Source organism: Aythya marila (assembly GCF_965140915.1).
Source record: "Aythya marila genome assembly, chromosome: 5".
NCBI lineage: Eukaryota > Metazoa > Chordata > Aves > Anseriformes > Anatidae > Aythya > Aythya marila.
In genome coordinates, this window is record NC_139046.1 from 60,435,487 (window position 1) to 60,449,151 (window position 13,665).

Consider the following 13,665-nt stretch of genomic DNA (forward strand, 5'->3'; position numbering starts at 1 on the left):
TCCTTAATACAAGCATTTGATTGACGTCCAGGGCACAAAATCTCAATATTGTTTTGTCTTATTACCAAGCCTAAACACAGGGAGTTAAAGCATATGGTTGTTGGGTGATTAAGGAAATCCTTAGCATTTAACTCTTACAAAAAGACACATGAGTTTATGCATATAATTTGTCAGTGAGTTGATTGCCGTATAAAAATGATTGGTCATTGTATTTAACAATTTTGAGGTGATTTTCTGTTCTGGAATGGGAGCAAAATGCCTGACAACATTTTTCAGAGATTTTCTCAATTGTGAAGAGAAGGCTTTAGGTCACATCATTGAAAATTGTGACCTTTTCTGAAATCACTGTACCAAAAAGCAGGTGTGTCTGGATTCATTTGGTTTGTTCCAACAGCTGAGTTTGGGACTGCCGCAATTAAGTGGCCATATTTCACATCAAACAAAATTTTGTGCCTATTCCTTGCAAATAGGTATCTAGTCTTGCAGTGGCCTATTCATAAGGCCAAGTGCATTTAGCGTATGCTTGATTATCTTGTCATGCTGCTTTTAAACCTTTTCTCTAAAGTAAGTGATTTTTCCTTTTTTTCTCTCTCTCTCTTTTTTTTTTTTTTCTTTTCTTTTATCATATCCTTACTTGGCCTAAAGCTAGTGCTTGATGTTGTATTCATTCTTAATGAGGTTTTAGATGAGTATAAAAAGTAAAATGCAAGCCTTTTACAGGTTGTATTCAACCTATGCTCTGGCGGTGAAATCAGTGTAAGTTTTATCAGAGTAAATGCTGAGTTAAAGACTTGAGGTTTTATTCCATTACTTGTCATTTGCCCTCCCACTAGCATCATTTGCTGAGACTTTACAAATGATGTTCTCTCAGTAGCTCATAGCAGTCATTCTCAAGCCTTTGATTTAAATAAATCTTCCTTAATAAAACTTTTATTTATTTTATTTTATATTATTTTATTTTATTTTATTTTATTTTATATGGATAAGAATTGGAAATGATCACTTAGATTTTTAATTTCTCTTAATTCTGTTTAATTAAATTCCTCAAAATGGGAAACCTTATTTAATATAGTGATTGGAAATGATTTTGTAAACATTTGCTTTCATTATATGTTAACTCCAGACTAGTTCCAAGTGCCAGCATGCCTCTAGTACTTGGAATAAAAACCACTCTAGATATCCAACTTTCCTGGGGTGTTTACATGTGTCCCATTCAATGCAGAGACAGATAAATATCCCTTTATAACAGAAAAGCCTCATCCACATGGAAATAAGCAATTCAGCTAACACATTTTATGTTAGTAATATTTGCTTTCTGCTTCTTCTTGGCCATTCATCCTGTGATTTCAGCTGAGCTCTTACAGAAACAGTTCTCTCTCTGGCTATTGAGTAGGATTACAGTTGTCAGCTTTCAATCAAAGTTTGACGGTAGTTATTCTTAAATTGCTAACTAACACTGTGACCCTGCTTTTGTACAGCCCACAGTTTCAATTCCCAAGTTTTCCTCTTTTATCACCTTCAGAGAGCATCTCTCTTTGAGACAGAAGCTGTGCTCCCTGCAAAGAACATAAATGCCACCATAAAGAGTCAGTGATGTCTCTTTATTAGAATCCACAGTTTCCTGCACTCGCCTCTTCTAAGGCTCCTGACCAGAGTCTGTGTTGGTCTGTGCTTAGCCCTCACCAGGATGCCAAAGAGAGATCTGTCCCAGGCCTGACTGCAAAAAAGCCCTGATGTGGAGTCCCCAGATTGAGATTTCTGCATCTCAGCCCCCCGAATGCAGGATTCATTTGTACTTTGGCCATTCAGGGGAAGGAGCAAGAATACGTACTCTGGTTCTAGCCTACAGCCTTTCACCTATGGAACTCTCATTTTGTGTGTTTGCTCTGTTTTGGAAGTGGAAGGGCAAAACTTCACAAAAGTTGTCACAATTTGGCTCATGATTAGGTTTGCAGACACTGCTATGAACATTAGCTTCCTGATATGAAAAATATAGGGTCAACTTTTAACAGCCTTATTTATATTGCTTACAGCAGTACTCCCTCATTTGTCTTAAACTGTTAGAATCTAAATACACAAGAAAATACATTTTTTAAACTAATAATAAAATTATGATTATTTGTTCAGTCAGAAACTATCTAGAAAAGCATAAGAAGCTTCCTTCACTTGCACAGAAAGGAAACAGCTATCTTCTTTAAGAATCAAACCAATGTAACAGTTGAAATTTAGCGAATGTGCATGCTAAAATATCATTTACTAAGCATAAGAGGCATGCCAAAATATTTATACATATTATCTTAATGTAACAGTTTTAAAGGAACTATAGCAGAGTGTGAAGAAAATACCGATACGTGGGCAGAGAGAGTCCCCAACTTTATTTATACTAGGCTATTGTTTGCAATTATTCACAATAGTATCTGCTGTTAGTAAAGCTGTACTTTGAGCCACTCACAGAAGTTCCAAAGGGAATGGCCACTGATGACCTACACCACATGGAAAGCTGATAAGTTAGTACAAGAATACTTCTGTTGAATCACCTATACTGAAAGTAAACGAGCTTGAAGAATGCTGCCCTTAAAAAAAAATACAAAACAAAACAAAAAACACACAACAACAACAAACACCAAAAAAACACCACCAACAACAACCAAAAACAAAAACAAAGACAAAAACAAAAACAAAACAAAGAAAAAAAAACAAACAAACGAAAAGGGCAAGGATAGAGATAACTTTCACCATATGGTAATGGAAATCTTAGAGTTGTTTTCATATTGACATAGTAGGAGGAAAAGTGGGGGTCTAGTTAAAAGAGTGATTTCTTGTGCTGGCTACCTATTCCTGAGTGAGCTGTGCGTGGTATTGTAGTAGTCATGCCTCACAGATTTCTGATTTTAAGTCTTTTGAGCATTTTTCTCCATTTTCTTAATTTTGAAACCTAATCCTTAAATTTTAATGGCTATAAATAGGTGTTTAATCTGTTATAATAAGGACATTTTGTCAAAACACTGAGCACAGTGGGTTGAATGTTCCATAATAAAATTTTGTCTGGGCTAATAGGCTGGCAAGAAAATGTATACAGGAAGAATGTCCTTTACCTACCTTGATATTAAAATCCCACATTTCAAAAATAGACTCAATTTTGTCCCTGCTGAATAGTAAGCAGCTGGAATAGTGGTTCAGGCTGAGTTTCTGGCTTAAAATACCGGACAGCAAGATTTTCAATTTTAGTCATCCTTGCAAATAGGATGTTTTCGACTTGACACATACTTAAATCTGACACAACAAGGCATAGAAGAAAGCTAAGATATAAAATCATCATAGTTTTTTTTTTTTTTTTTTTTTTTTTTTTGTAAACAGTCAAATTTATGCTACCATAATCTGTTTTAATTTTTATTTTTTTTTATTTATATATTTTTTTAGTTGTCAATTATTAAGGGTTAGTCCTGAAATGCCACCACTGTGGTGGATGAAAACCCTTTGCAATACCCCTGTGTATTCTGGTATGGGCATAAACCGTTGTTCTACAATTACCCAATAACTTTGTGAGTGAGAGGATAATTTTATAAGTCTAGCAAAGGTATGGGACCCTGAGCAATCCACAGCAGATGTCACTTTGGATCAAGCTGAGAAGAACCCACTTTGCTACACTATCTGTAGTAAGTGATACTTTTGCCAAGAACAACACTTTTTTAGGACTAAACTCAACATTTTACAAATATGTCCTTTTCTTAAATTTATTTTCTATGTGTTTCTTATTGGAAGTAAAATATGCTTCTTGCTTCAGCAGGGTATATTCTTTTGATACTGCCACTTTATTAATATGTCAATATAGTTTTATTTTTTGTTTGGAAATTAAGTTAATTCTAATGTAGTCAGGAAAAAAACATAGTGTTTGCTGTGAATGAATTTCATCAATGTTGGGTGAAAAATGTTGTGTGGTAATTATTTTATCCATAGGTAGCATGTTTGCTATTTACCTTATTTTATTGTATTTTGCTTTTTACCTCTCCTAACATAGGAATCACAGAAATCAGTAAGAATAGCATACCTCAGAAAATGCACCTTTCAAAGGTACTGTCATGATTTGAAGATAGCATTTCAGTTTCAGATTTAAAAAGACTTTTAGTAGTACGTGGATTTTAAACAGAGAATACAGGGATGTCCCAGTTGTCTAGTGTCTTATGTAGATATGGGATGAATCTGGGCACCAGATTATGTCCAGGTAAATTAAGCGGATATTCATATCAATCAGATATTTTGTGGCCTATTTTCCTGTCATCAGTTATGCTGAGAAGAGTGGACTTGTATGGAGAATTTTCATATGTGCAGATGGATTGCTTTGCTGGGTTTTGCAAAAAGAAAGCATTCAAGTTGATATTGACTAGACATTTTACTTAGCTGTACCTCTTCTTCTGTGCTTTTGGGAAAAATAAAACAAAAACACACGTATGAAAAATACCTTTGATAGCATCCTTTCTTTCCAAGCTTCAGGTCAAAAGAAATGGAGCAGTCTCATTATGTAAAAGGTGGCTTCATTAAGCTTCTCAAGAATAGGATCTCTTCTGTTATAGAATCCTTCATATTAACAAATAAACAAAAGCCAAACAACTCAGGTTCCCCTTTCCTAACCATGAATTTATTTTCGTATTCTATGGTAATAAGCATAGCGGTCCTTTTCTGTTCTGGATTCCCAATTTTCTAGTGATAGTACTTTATGCATTAAAGCACAAGAAGCAATAAACAGCTTGTGGAGAAGAGCTACTCCCAGACAACATATACGATCTACTAGTCTCTTTTCTGAGGATTCCTGGGCCATAGGGATGTTTTTCCAGGTACATTAGGAGGTATGCTGCTTTTCAGTGTCCATTCAGATGGATTTGTGATAGCCAGGCCATAAGATGTAGTAGATCTTATGTATGTAATGGTTGCACTTTTGGTCATGCATGTGAGTGCTGGGGCATAAGTTGATCCATGAAAGATTATTTGATTCACCAAGAAAATTAAAATCCTTCATAACTTTGCTGTAACTTTTATTTGATGTTGAACAAATGGGAAGTTGCAGTAACGCCTACAGGGTCACCTATTTAGAGACAATATAATGGAAATTGCCCTATCGTTTTCTGGTATGTCTGGTTTGCCATGAATGTGAAATTAGTATAACCTGCTCATGTGATTGGAATAACAAAGAAAGCTGCCAACAGTAGATACACAGGAGTAAGAGTATCTATTCTGATTGGGTAGCTATAAAATTCCTTCTGAAGCCTTTTTAATATTTCATTTTTGCTACATTTTATTTGTAGATTTTTCACAGATTTATCTAGAGTCATAGAATACATGGGAATTGTTTTGTTTCTTGTAGATACTTGTGCATGCAGCTGATTTATATTTTTCTAGCTGAGTTCTGCTATTATTAGATAAAGTATTTACACTGGACTGGTCTACAGTTTTTCCATTTGCCCATTTAAACCCTTGAATGACTTTCAGGTTGTGCAGTTCTTCTGTTAAAATCACCTGCCACTCTTTTTTAACCATTTCTGATTTCAGAAAAAATGGGGCTCAAAGTCATCCTTGCTGGGTTTCTTAGGAGTGCCAATTCACATAATACACCTCAAATATAACAGCCATTTAGTGATCCCAATGCTACAGCTGCAGAGCCAAACAGAACAGAAAATAGCAGGGAGACCTTTTGCCTTTCTTTTATATAATTTTGTACTCTACATTTTAATTACCCACAAAAGTGACAATATAATATATTGTTAGTTGAGCAGATCCTCATTCTTTCAGAGATTATTATTTGGCCTCAATTCCGTAAATGTTCATTATTTTCGTGGAGTTTAAACTTGACTCATCTTCATTAGGGACATTTCAGTCTTTGGGGCAAGAAAAAGTGTATGTGTGCTTCCTAATGGAGGCAGGGTTTGGAGAGTCGTGCATTATCAATGAAGGAACATTGTGCTGCACCGTGTATGCATCCAGATCAGAGAGAGGATAGGTTTTCAGGAGGAAGAACATTCAGTCAATTCTACTTGCTCCACAGAGTAGCCTTATCTTCCTTTCTCTAGCCTAAACAATGGATTTAGTGTTCCTCAGTGAGAGCATGATTAAAAAACTCCATTGAGCCTGATGGATATGCTTCATGTACTGTAAGAGGATGTTGGTTTCCTGAGAACAAAGTCCTTTCAAATTACTAAGATGCTCTTATGCTGTAGTCTTCAGAGGCATAAAATGCCATGTTATATGGTGTTAATTCTTCATTGAGGAAACACATTATAGAAAGTTCAAGTTTTATATTTGAAAAATGTTAGAAGATGCTTTTTTCGTCTCCACTGTAACTTAGAATAAGGTTTAAGAATAGTTTCCAAAAACTACCTTGCTTTATTGAAATTAAACCTTCCTTTTCGAAGGGCAACTAAATAAATTGAGCTCTGTACCAAGTCATCTAAGCTATCATTGTTCTGTGTGATATCTGAGTTTTTAATGAATACAAGTGGATGGGATGAAAAATTCTTTAATGCTTGACAGCTGAAAAAATTAAGTTAAAGATTTTGTTCCATGTCACCTCTCTGTCTGGGGTTATGTGCTTTCTTTCACTACTGCTGTGTTGACAAGAGTGCTGCTACTGCTCAGATACTACAGCGTTGTCTTCTAGTTTTTTGTTTTAGCGAATTTAGCATTTTCAACATCACTAGCAAATACTTCCTCCTTCCTGAACAGCAATAGTAGTGCTGTGCTGATCATATACTGCTGTGCTTGATGACGATTTGTCACCACCGCCTTCTGTGCAGTCCACAGCCCTTAGTTACCACACTTGCTCATTGTTCGTGAGCTCCTTCTGCTATATTGCACAGCCACTTCATAATCTGTTCAAGACTGAAGCAAAGATTTATGTATGTCATTATCGCCAATGGTTAATTCTTTCTAGTCCATCTTTCTTCAGACCTTGTTTCACCTGGGACTTTTCCCAACACATGTTTCTTCAGTGCTCTGTAGATGGGTATTCTCAGCTCATAGAGGAATAAGAATATTATCGTTTCTATAGAACAATATGTGTTGGGAGAATGATTTTTGTTAGCACTATTAATTTGTCTCTTAATTCTTAAATATATTGCTGCTATTATTATTAGTCTTTAATTTCAATGAAAGTCCGTTTTAGGACATTGAATATATCCACTGACGATACTAGGCTTTCTATAAACAAAAAAGTTTGATGGCTTTTTACCCCAGTTTTTTAGCATTCCTTGTCTGATATCGTTAAAAATGGTAATTAGAATAATTTTGGAAAGAGAACTGTGTGAGAAATTCCCGTGGTAGAGTTTTTAAGGGCAAATTGAAGAACTTGTGCTTTTTTTAGCTGAAAGAGTGGAAGCAGAGATGCAGCAAATGCCTGTGGTTGGGAGGATAAGGAGTCTGAGGCAGAGAAGTTCACGTAGGGCTCAACTATTCAGTGATATTGCAAAACTGATGAGACTTGGACATTACTGGTTGCTTTTTTATGCTTTTCTGTTTAGTTTATAGCTCAAATACTATGTTATCTATTGTAAAGGGAGGTGAACCTGTTTTCCTTCTCTTTTTTTTTGGCTATGTAATTTCCTTCTATTTTTGGCCATAAAATACATTTTCTGATGCATGTAGTCCTGCTGTAGCATACGTTACTTATTCTGTCACAAACTCATCTGTTTTTTCACTCTTGTCCATATTAGTCTGGAAAATAACATCTAATTTTGTATATTAGAACCAATATAGCCTTCATTCTTAAGAAGAGTATATGATCTAAAGAGGAGTAAATGAGCACAGATGGACACATACCACCAGCCTTGTTTAACTGTTAAGTATATTCAAATGATTTTCCTTGCTTTTCAGTCATTCCCTAACTCTTCTTGAAATTTTAAATTTTGTTGTTTTCTGTTAGCTTCGGATCCATCCAAAAATTATTTGTCCTTGCCTGTGTTTTCTTTCTAAGCGCTTTCTGTAATGCCCTTACTTAAGACACTAAAGAAAACTGCAAAATCTGAACACGTTCATTGAAAAAATGTTGAAGTGGCTTGTTTCTGACAAGCAAAATCCTTGATAAGTATCTCAGGTATGTAATACAATAGGCAGAAGCCTGGAGAAGAGTGGCCTTAAGGAAAAAGAGATTCCTGTCAAGCACCGAGACTGCAAAATTCAAATCATAATGCATGTTTTAGAAAATGGAGGATATATACAGCATCGTTAGTGTGACAAACTAATAAATACTGCTTTCAACTGCAACCTGTTTAAGATCCTTCTGATGTAAGAGAGTAGCTTATATTTTCACATTATGTTGTTTCTTTGCAGGAATCAGAGAGTAATAAGTTATGTTCCCTATATTCCTTCCGAAATACCTCTACCTCACCACACAAGCCCGACGAAGGAAGTCGTGACCGCAGTGAGCTAATGACCAGTGTTAATTTTGGAACACCAGAGCGCCGCAAAGGAAGCCTTGCAGATGTGGTGGACACACTGAAGCAGAAGAAACTAGAAGAAATGACCAGGACTGAGCAAGAGGGTATGTGTTGGATAAGACTGATACAGTTTCCCCACCCCCTACAAATTTTATGGCATAAGGAATGTGTTGGGTATCAAGAGCCAGGAAACTGCATAATTGGCAAAGACTAGGATAAAGTTATTCACAGGTTACCATGGCAATGGTAGTTTGAGATCCATTAGGGATTTTAGACAAATATGTCTGTTTTATAAAACTTTCTAAATTGTGTTGGTTGTCTGTAAGTAGAAGCAAGAATGTTGGTTTAGATAAAAACACTTACTTGAGAGGTTATGATGAATTCTTAACTGGTTGTAGAGTTGTGAGGGATGTTTTTCAGTGGTATTTGTTCTTTTTCTTTCAAAGACAAATGTTTATTTTAAACAATAGAAATGAATAAAACATGAACTGTTTTATTGTGCCTTAGAAATTCTCGTCTTTTATCACCTGAATGACCCTATATCTGTGGCCAGGAGAATGGGAAACAGCTTTAAGTGTGGTACCTAGTCCTGACCTATATATCTAGATCTGCAGCCAAAGAAATGTTTTTATTTTTATTTTTTATTTTTTATTTTTTTACAGTCTGCTCAGATATTGTTACATCTGTTAAAAGAGAGAGAGAAAAATGAGGACAAACCTTGGAGCTGCAAGGCAGTTTATATATTCAGTCCTTATTCCGATATTCTCATCAACTTTGCTAAGATGTTTTTCTTGGTAGATACTAAACCAAATTGAAGAATGAGTTCATCAGCATATGTGTGCACAAGGTCAGGGCCCAACATGAAATTCTCTCACCATGTCAAGTAGAATGAAGTCTTATTTACTTCTGCAAGAATATCTCATGGTCTGTGAGTTTGTACATGAGTTTGAACCAGGGAAGGTGTGGAGCAAAAGGCTCTGAAATAGATATACAGATACTAAGGCATCTGTGGGGATTCTGTTAGTTTGCCAGTGTTGTTTTGTGGCATTAGAAATATCCCAGGAGGAATATTAGTAGTGTAATAGATCTGCAAAGCACTGGCACTGGGTGATCTCTTTTTTCTTTGAAATATGAATGAGTTCAGTATAATCTCAGCTATCCTCAGCTTCGTGATCTGGTCACAGCCTTCACATGGTGCATGTTAGGATCCGTTGGCTTCACTTGGTGAAGTAGATTTCACTACTTGATACTGAAACAATAATATGTTTAAATATGGAATGAAGTCATGTAGGGATGGAAGTATGCTTTCAAATTTCTTGGCACAATTGTTAAATGCCAGCACATAGATAAATGTGTTCTATAGGTGTCCTTTCTGAAGCTGGTGAAACATCTCTAAAGAGAGAACGTCCCAGATTCTTTACTACCATCTGTCTGTTTTCAGCTGTAAAGATCACTCTTTTAAAAATTGCTTTCTTAGATTTGGTGGTTAGACTGGGAAAACTATTTTAAATGTTACTTTGGCAAAGTTGTTTTTTTACAGTCAGTAACAGTCGTTCAACACTCCATGCTAATCAAAGGTCTTGGCTCATACTTTGCTGAGGGTGTATACAAGTTGCTGTTGATTATAGTGACACCACTGCTAAAACTTCTCCAGGGGTGCACTGAATGGTGTGCTAATAAAAATGTGCATCAAAAGGTTTAAAAAGAGTATTATGGTAAGAATTCAAGCATTTTGTAGCTTATTTTCATTGAGAGTTTTCTGCACTTCCTTAGTATTAGCATATGCTAGATGATTTAAGAGAGGTATGTGCACAGCAAAGAGGTCCCTCTCACTAAGTCTAAGCCTTCCGTGCTGTGTATTCTCAGCAGCTGTGACGTAAAGGTCATTTCTGATCTATAAAGTAGTCCTGCCTCTTTTGGGCCACTATATACTGGAAAACTATTCTAAATTCTGTAAGTTCAAAGGTAATTGACTGTTTCTACATGTTAAGTTCTTTTAAATCTGTCAAGTATTTTCAGTAGAAAACATCGCTCCAGATAATTATTGAAAATCTGACTGGTACTATATAAGCTAACGCGGAAAAAAAAATAATACAAAGATTGGAAAGTCTTCAGAATTTTATGCTTAGGTAATAGAGTGGTTTTAAAGTTTTGTGTAGATAGAAATACCAAAATTCTTGTCACAGATTTGAATACTTATTTCGGTATTTAGAAGTTTCTCTGAATTAAAAAGAAGCAAGCTCTCCATACTTGTTTGATTTGCATAAACTAACATTTTAAAAATAATTCATGTTTTAAGATTCTAATCTTTGTTGTGACTGGGTGCTGCAACTGACTCTGCACTGAGTCAGTTGGAGAAATGAGGTCTGAACTTATGAATATGTTTTTGCCATCTAACAGTCTATTTTAAACTAGCTAATTAATAGCCTAATTGCACATATATCATATATGATGCTCTTCAACACCTATCATTTAAAATGGGTTCATTTGGGGTTCTCTTCTTTAAATGGTATGGTGTCTTGATGTGTCACAAAATTGCTTACCCAAATTGAAAAACACCTGCTGATTTTTAGAGCAAATAGATAACATAATATAATTGATTTAATGAAGGTAATGGGGAACAAATATCTATTCCTGCTGTATAATACTGCGTAGATTTTGTGGGGCTTGAAATCCTGTATCACTCCTTTGAATAAATGACTAGTTTGTGTTAGCATTTTACAGGGAGGAGCTCCATGAATATCGATGTAGCTGTGGGAAATGGGCTAACATGAGGTCGTATGTCAAGTTAATTGTACAGTTAGAAGTGGAATAAAGAAGTCAAGAATTCCAGTCATCTGCTCTAACCCCTATGCGAGTACAGTAACAAGTCTCTTTCACAGTAATTATTGGAACTTTCTAGTCCATCTATAGCATCTGAATTTGAGTAATATGAATCGCTGGTGTCAAATACGTAAATATTTTGCAGTACACCTTCAAGTGCTAGGTATCTCTTATGCTTGTATATTCTGCTCGTGGTCTCTGCTGTAGCTCGTAATATTGGAAAAAGAAATACGTACTGCAAGACTTTATTGTGTCTAAAAAGATATATTTAATCAGGGTCCTTTAGCTTCTGAAAATAAGTTGTCTAATGAGAATTTCATCTGAGCAGCTGTGACTGAGGAGGTCAGCAGGCATTGCCTAAGAGAATATGGCCCAGCTGGTTAAATCTGGTTGTTGTAGTGATTTAAATGGTCAAGTGCTGCTTGTAATCCAGGACCGTCTGTTTGTAAAGGAAAGAGTGAGTGCTTCAGCATAATGTACAGCTGTTTTAATCTCTCTTTAATAATAGTGCTTCAGCCAGTGTCATGTCTTGTGAACATGAGCGCCTCATACAGGGTTGAATATATGTTAGGTCAGTTTCCAGCATTATTTGTAGTTTGAATGAAAACTACCTACATTACAGGATAAACAACATTTTTTGACTTCATGGTCCAGTATTTTCATGCTTCATACATTAAAACATTCACATATCCTAATTTGTAGTGATTTGGAAATGAGAAAATTGATGAGAAAATTCTAACCATAAGAAAAAAAAATGCTACAAATATTTAGGGTTAATTTGAGTATGTAAAGACTTTGCTGACATGTGTTCTCGTAAGATAGAAGAGGTCAGAGATGAACAGGTGTCTAATTTAATCAACAACACTAGGCTCTAAAGCCTCTTGGATAACTTCAATATATTTATCTTCTGAGTTTTTCTGTAAGAAGAATGATTGTTTTGCTGGTTTATTTCCTTGGAAGTATCCACCAGTAAAATCTTTACAGATTCAAATGAAGAGTGAGATAGTATGGCCAGACTGCTGCTCTCCCTTTCTATACACCTTCAGTGAAAGATGTTTCTTTCAGAATATTGCTTATATTACTTTTGCATGACAGATTTACATCACCAAGCTGCCTGGACTCTAGACTAAGAATTGGCTTCCAGACAACTATCCCACTGTACTTCATCATAAGCCTCTACGAGCAATAATTAGTAGTACATATCTTGTCTGTAGCTAGGAGAACAGATTTCCCCCTTTCAGATCTGGAATGCTAGGTTGGCAGGTCAGCTGGCACTTCTGGGCTGGAAACTGGGCATGTAATTTCTGCTAAGTGCTAAGCCCTCATTACTCAGGGCCTGGATTCCTAATTCACTTTTGACCTTGATTCTGTGCAATGTATACAGTATCATTTTTCAACCAAGCTCAGCTCAGAATTCTAGCACAAGCTTTTTATAAACTGCTTCCCATTCTTGTTTCCTCCTTGAAGACCATAGTTGAACATTCAGAGAGATCAAAGATATTTACGTATGCATGTTGGAATAATGAACATCTATATAAAGAGCAGTATATTCATAAATTCCCATCTATTCTGTGTCATGTGCACCTGTTTGTACTGTCTCTCCATGGACAGAAATATGTAACTCACACAGATACATAATACGTCTGAAGGTGGCTAAATTAAAAATTAAGGATTCATATGTAATATTCATTTTATATGCAATAGGGAAAACCTTGCTACAGTACTCTGTAGTAGTGGTTTCATTTTTTTTTTTTGTTTTCCTGTGCTGCTTTTTTTTTTTCTTCTTTTTTTTTTTTTCCTCCTTTGAGCTTCATTAGTTAGTAATAATTGAAGGATCTCTTTTATATTGACTTAAACTAGATTAACATTTCCCAAAAAAATATTTGTCATGTCAGTAAGGACAGTATGCTCCGGATTCTCACAGACAAATATGTACACATTTCCAGTTGACTTCACAGAGAAATAAAAAAAAAAACTCTATCACATACTGAGTTTTATAACTAAATATCGATAAACCATTTGGGCTGTCATTTTATGCAGGTTTTTTATTTTCAGTCAGAACCTGTGTGTGCTCTATCATATTAATTGAATGAAGAGTTTCAATTTTGTATTTTTTGTTTTAAGCTTCCTGTAGCTGAGAACAGACTGAGGTCAGGCATGTACTCTTGTTTTCTTGTATACTTTGAAGCATGTAATCTTCGAGGGCTTTATATGTCAGTTCTCTTCTGTGGATCAGGTCTAGAAGTGAGCTCTTGTGGTCCAATTCAAATTATCTGTCTTGAGATGTGATCTACAACCATGCTTTCCACTGAAGAAGGCATAGTCCCTGGTTGTCCTAATGCACCTGGCATTTATAAACCTCTGTCTTTATTATCCAGTTCTCTTGGTGCCTAGAGATATTTTTTTGTTTGTTTGTTTC

General features: G+C 35.6%; 1 protein-coding gene across 11 annotated transcripts in view; it reads left to right on the top strand.

Annotated features, from left to right (window-relative positions):
* The window catches only part of SOX6 (SRY-box transcription factor 6), a 382,586-nt gene that overhangs the window by 153,514 nt on the left and 215,407 nt on the right, over positions 1 to 13,665 (top strand). For all 11 annotated transcript variants that reach the window (XM_082762761.1, XM_082762760.1, XM_082762769.1 and 8 more), the window contains one exon: positions 8,317 to 8,527. In XM_082762761.1, the coding sequence (XP_082618887.1) occupies positions 8,317 to 8,527 (211 nt within the window). The remainder of the gene's footprint in view (positions 1 to 8,316; positions 8,528 to 13,665) is intronic.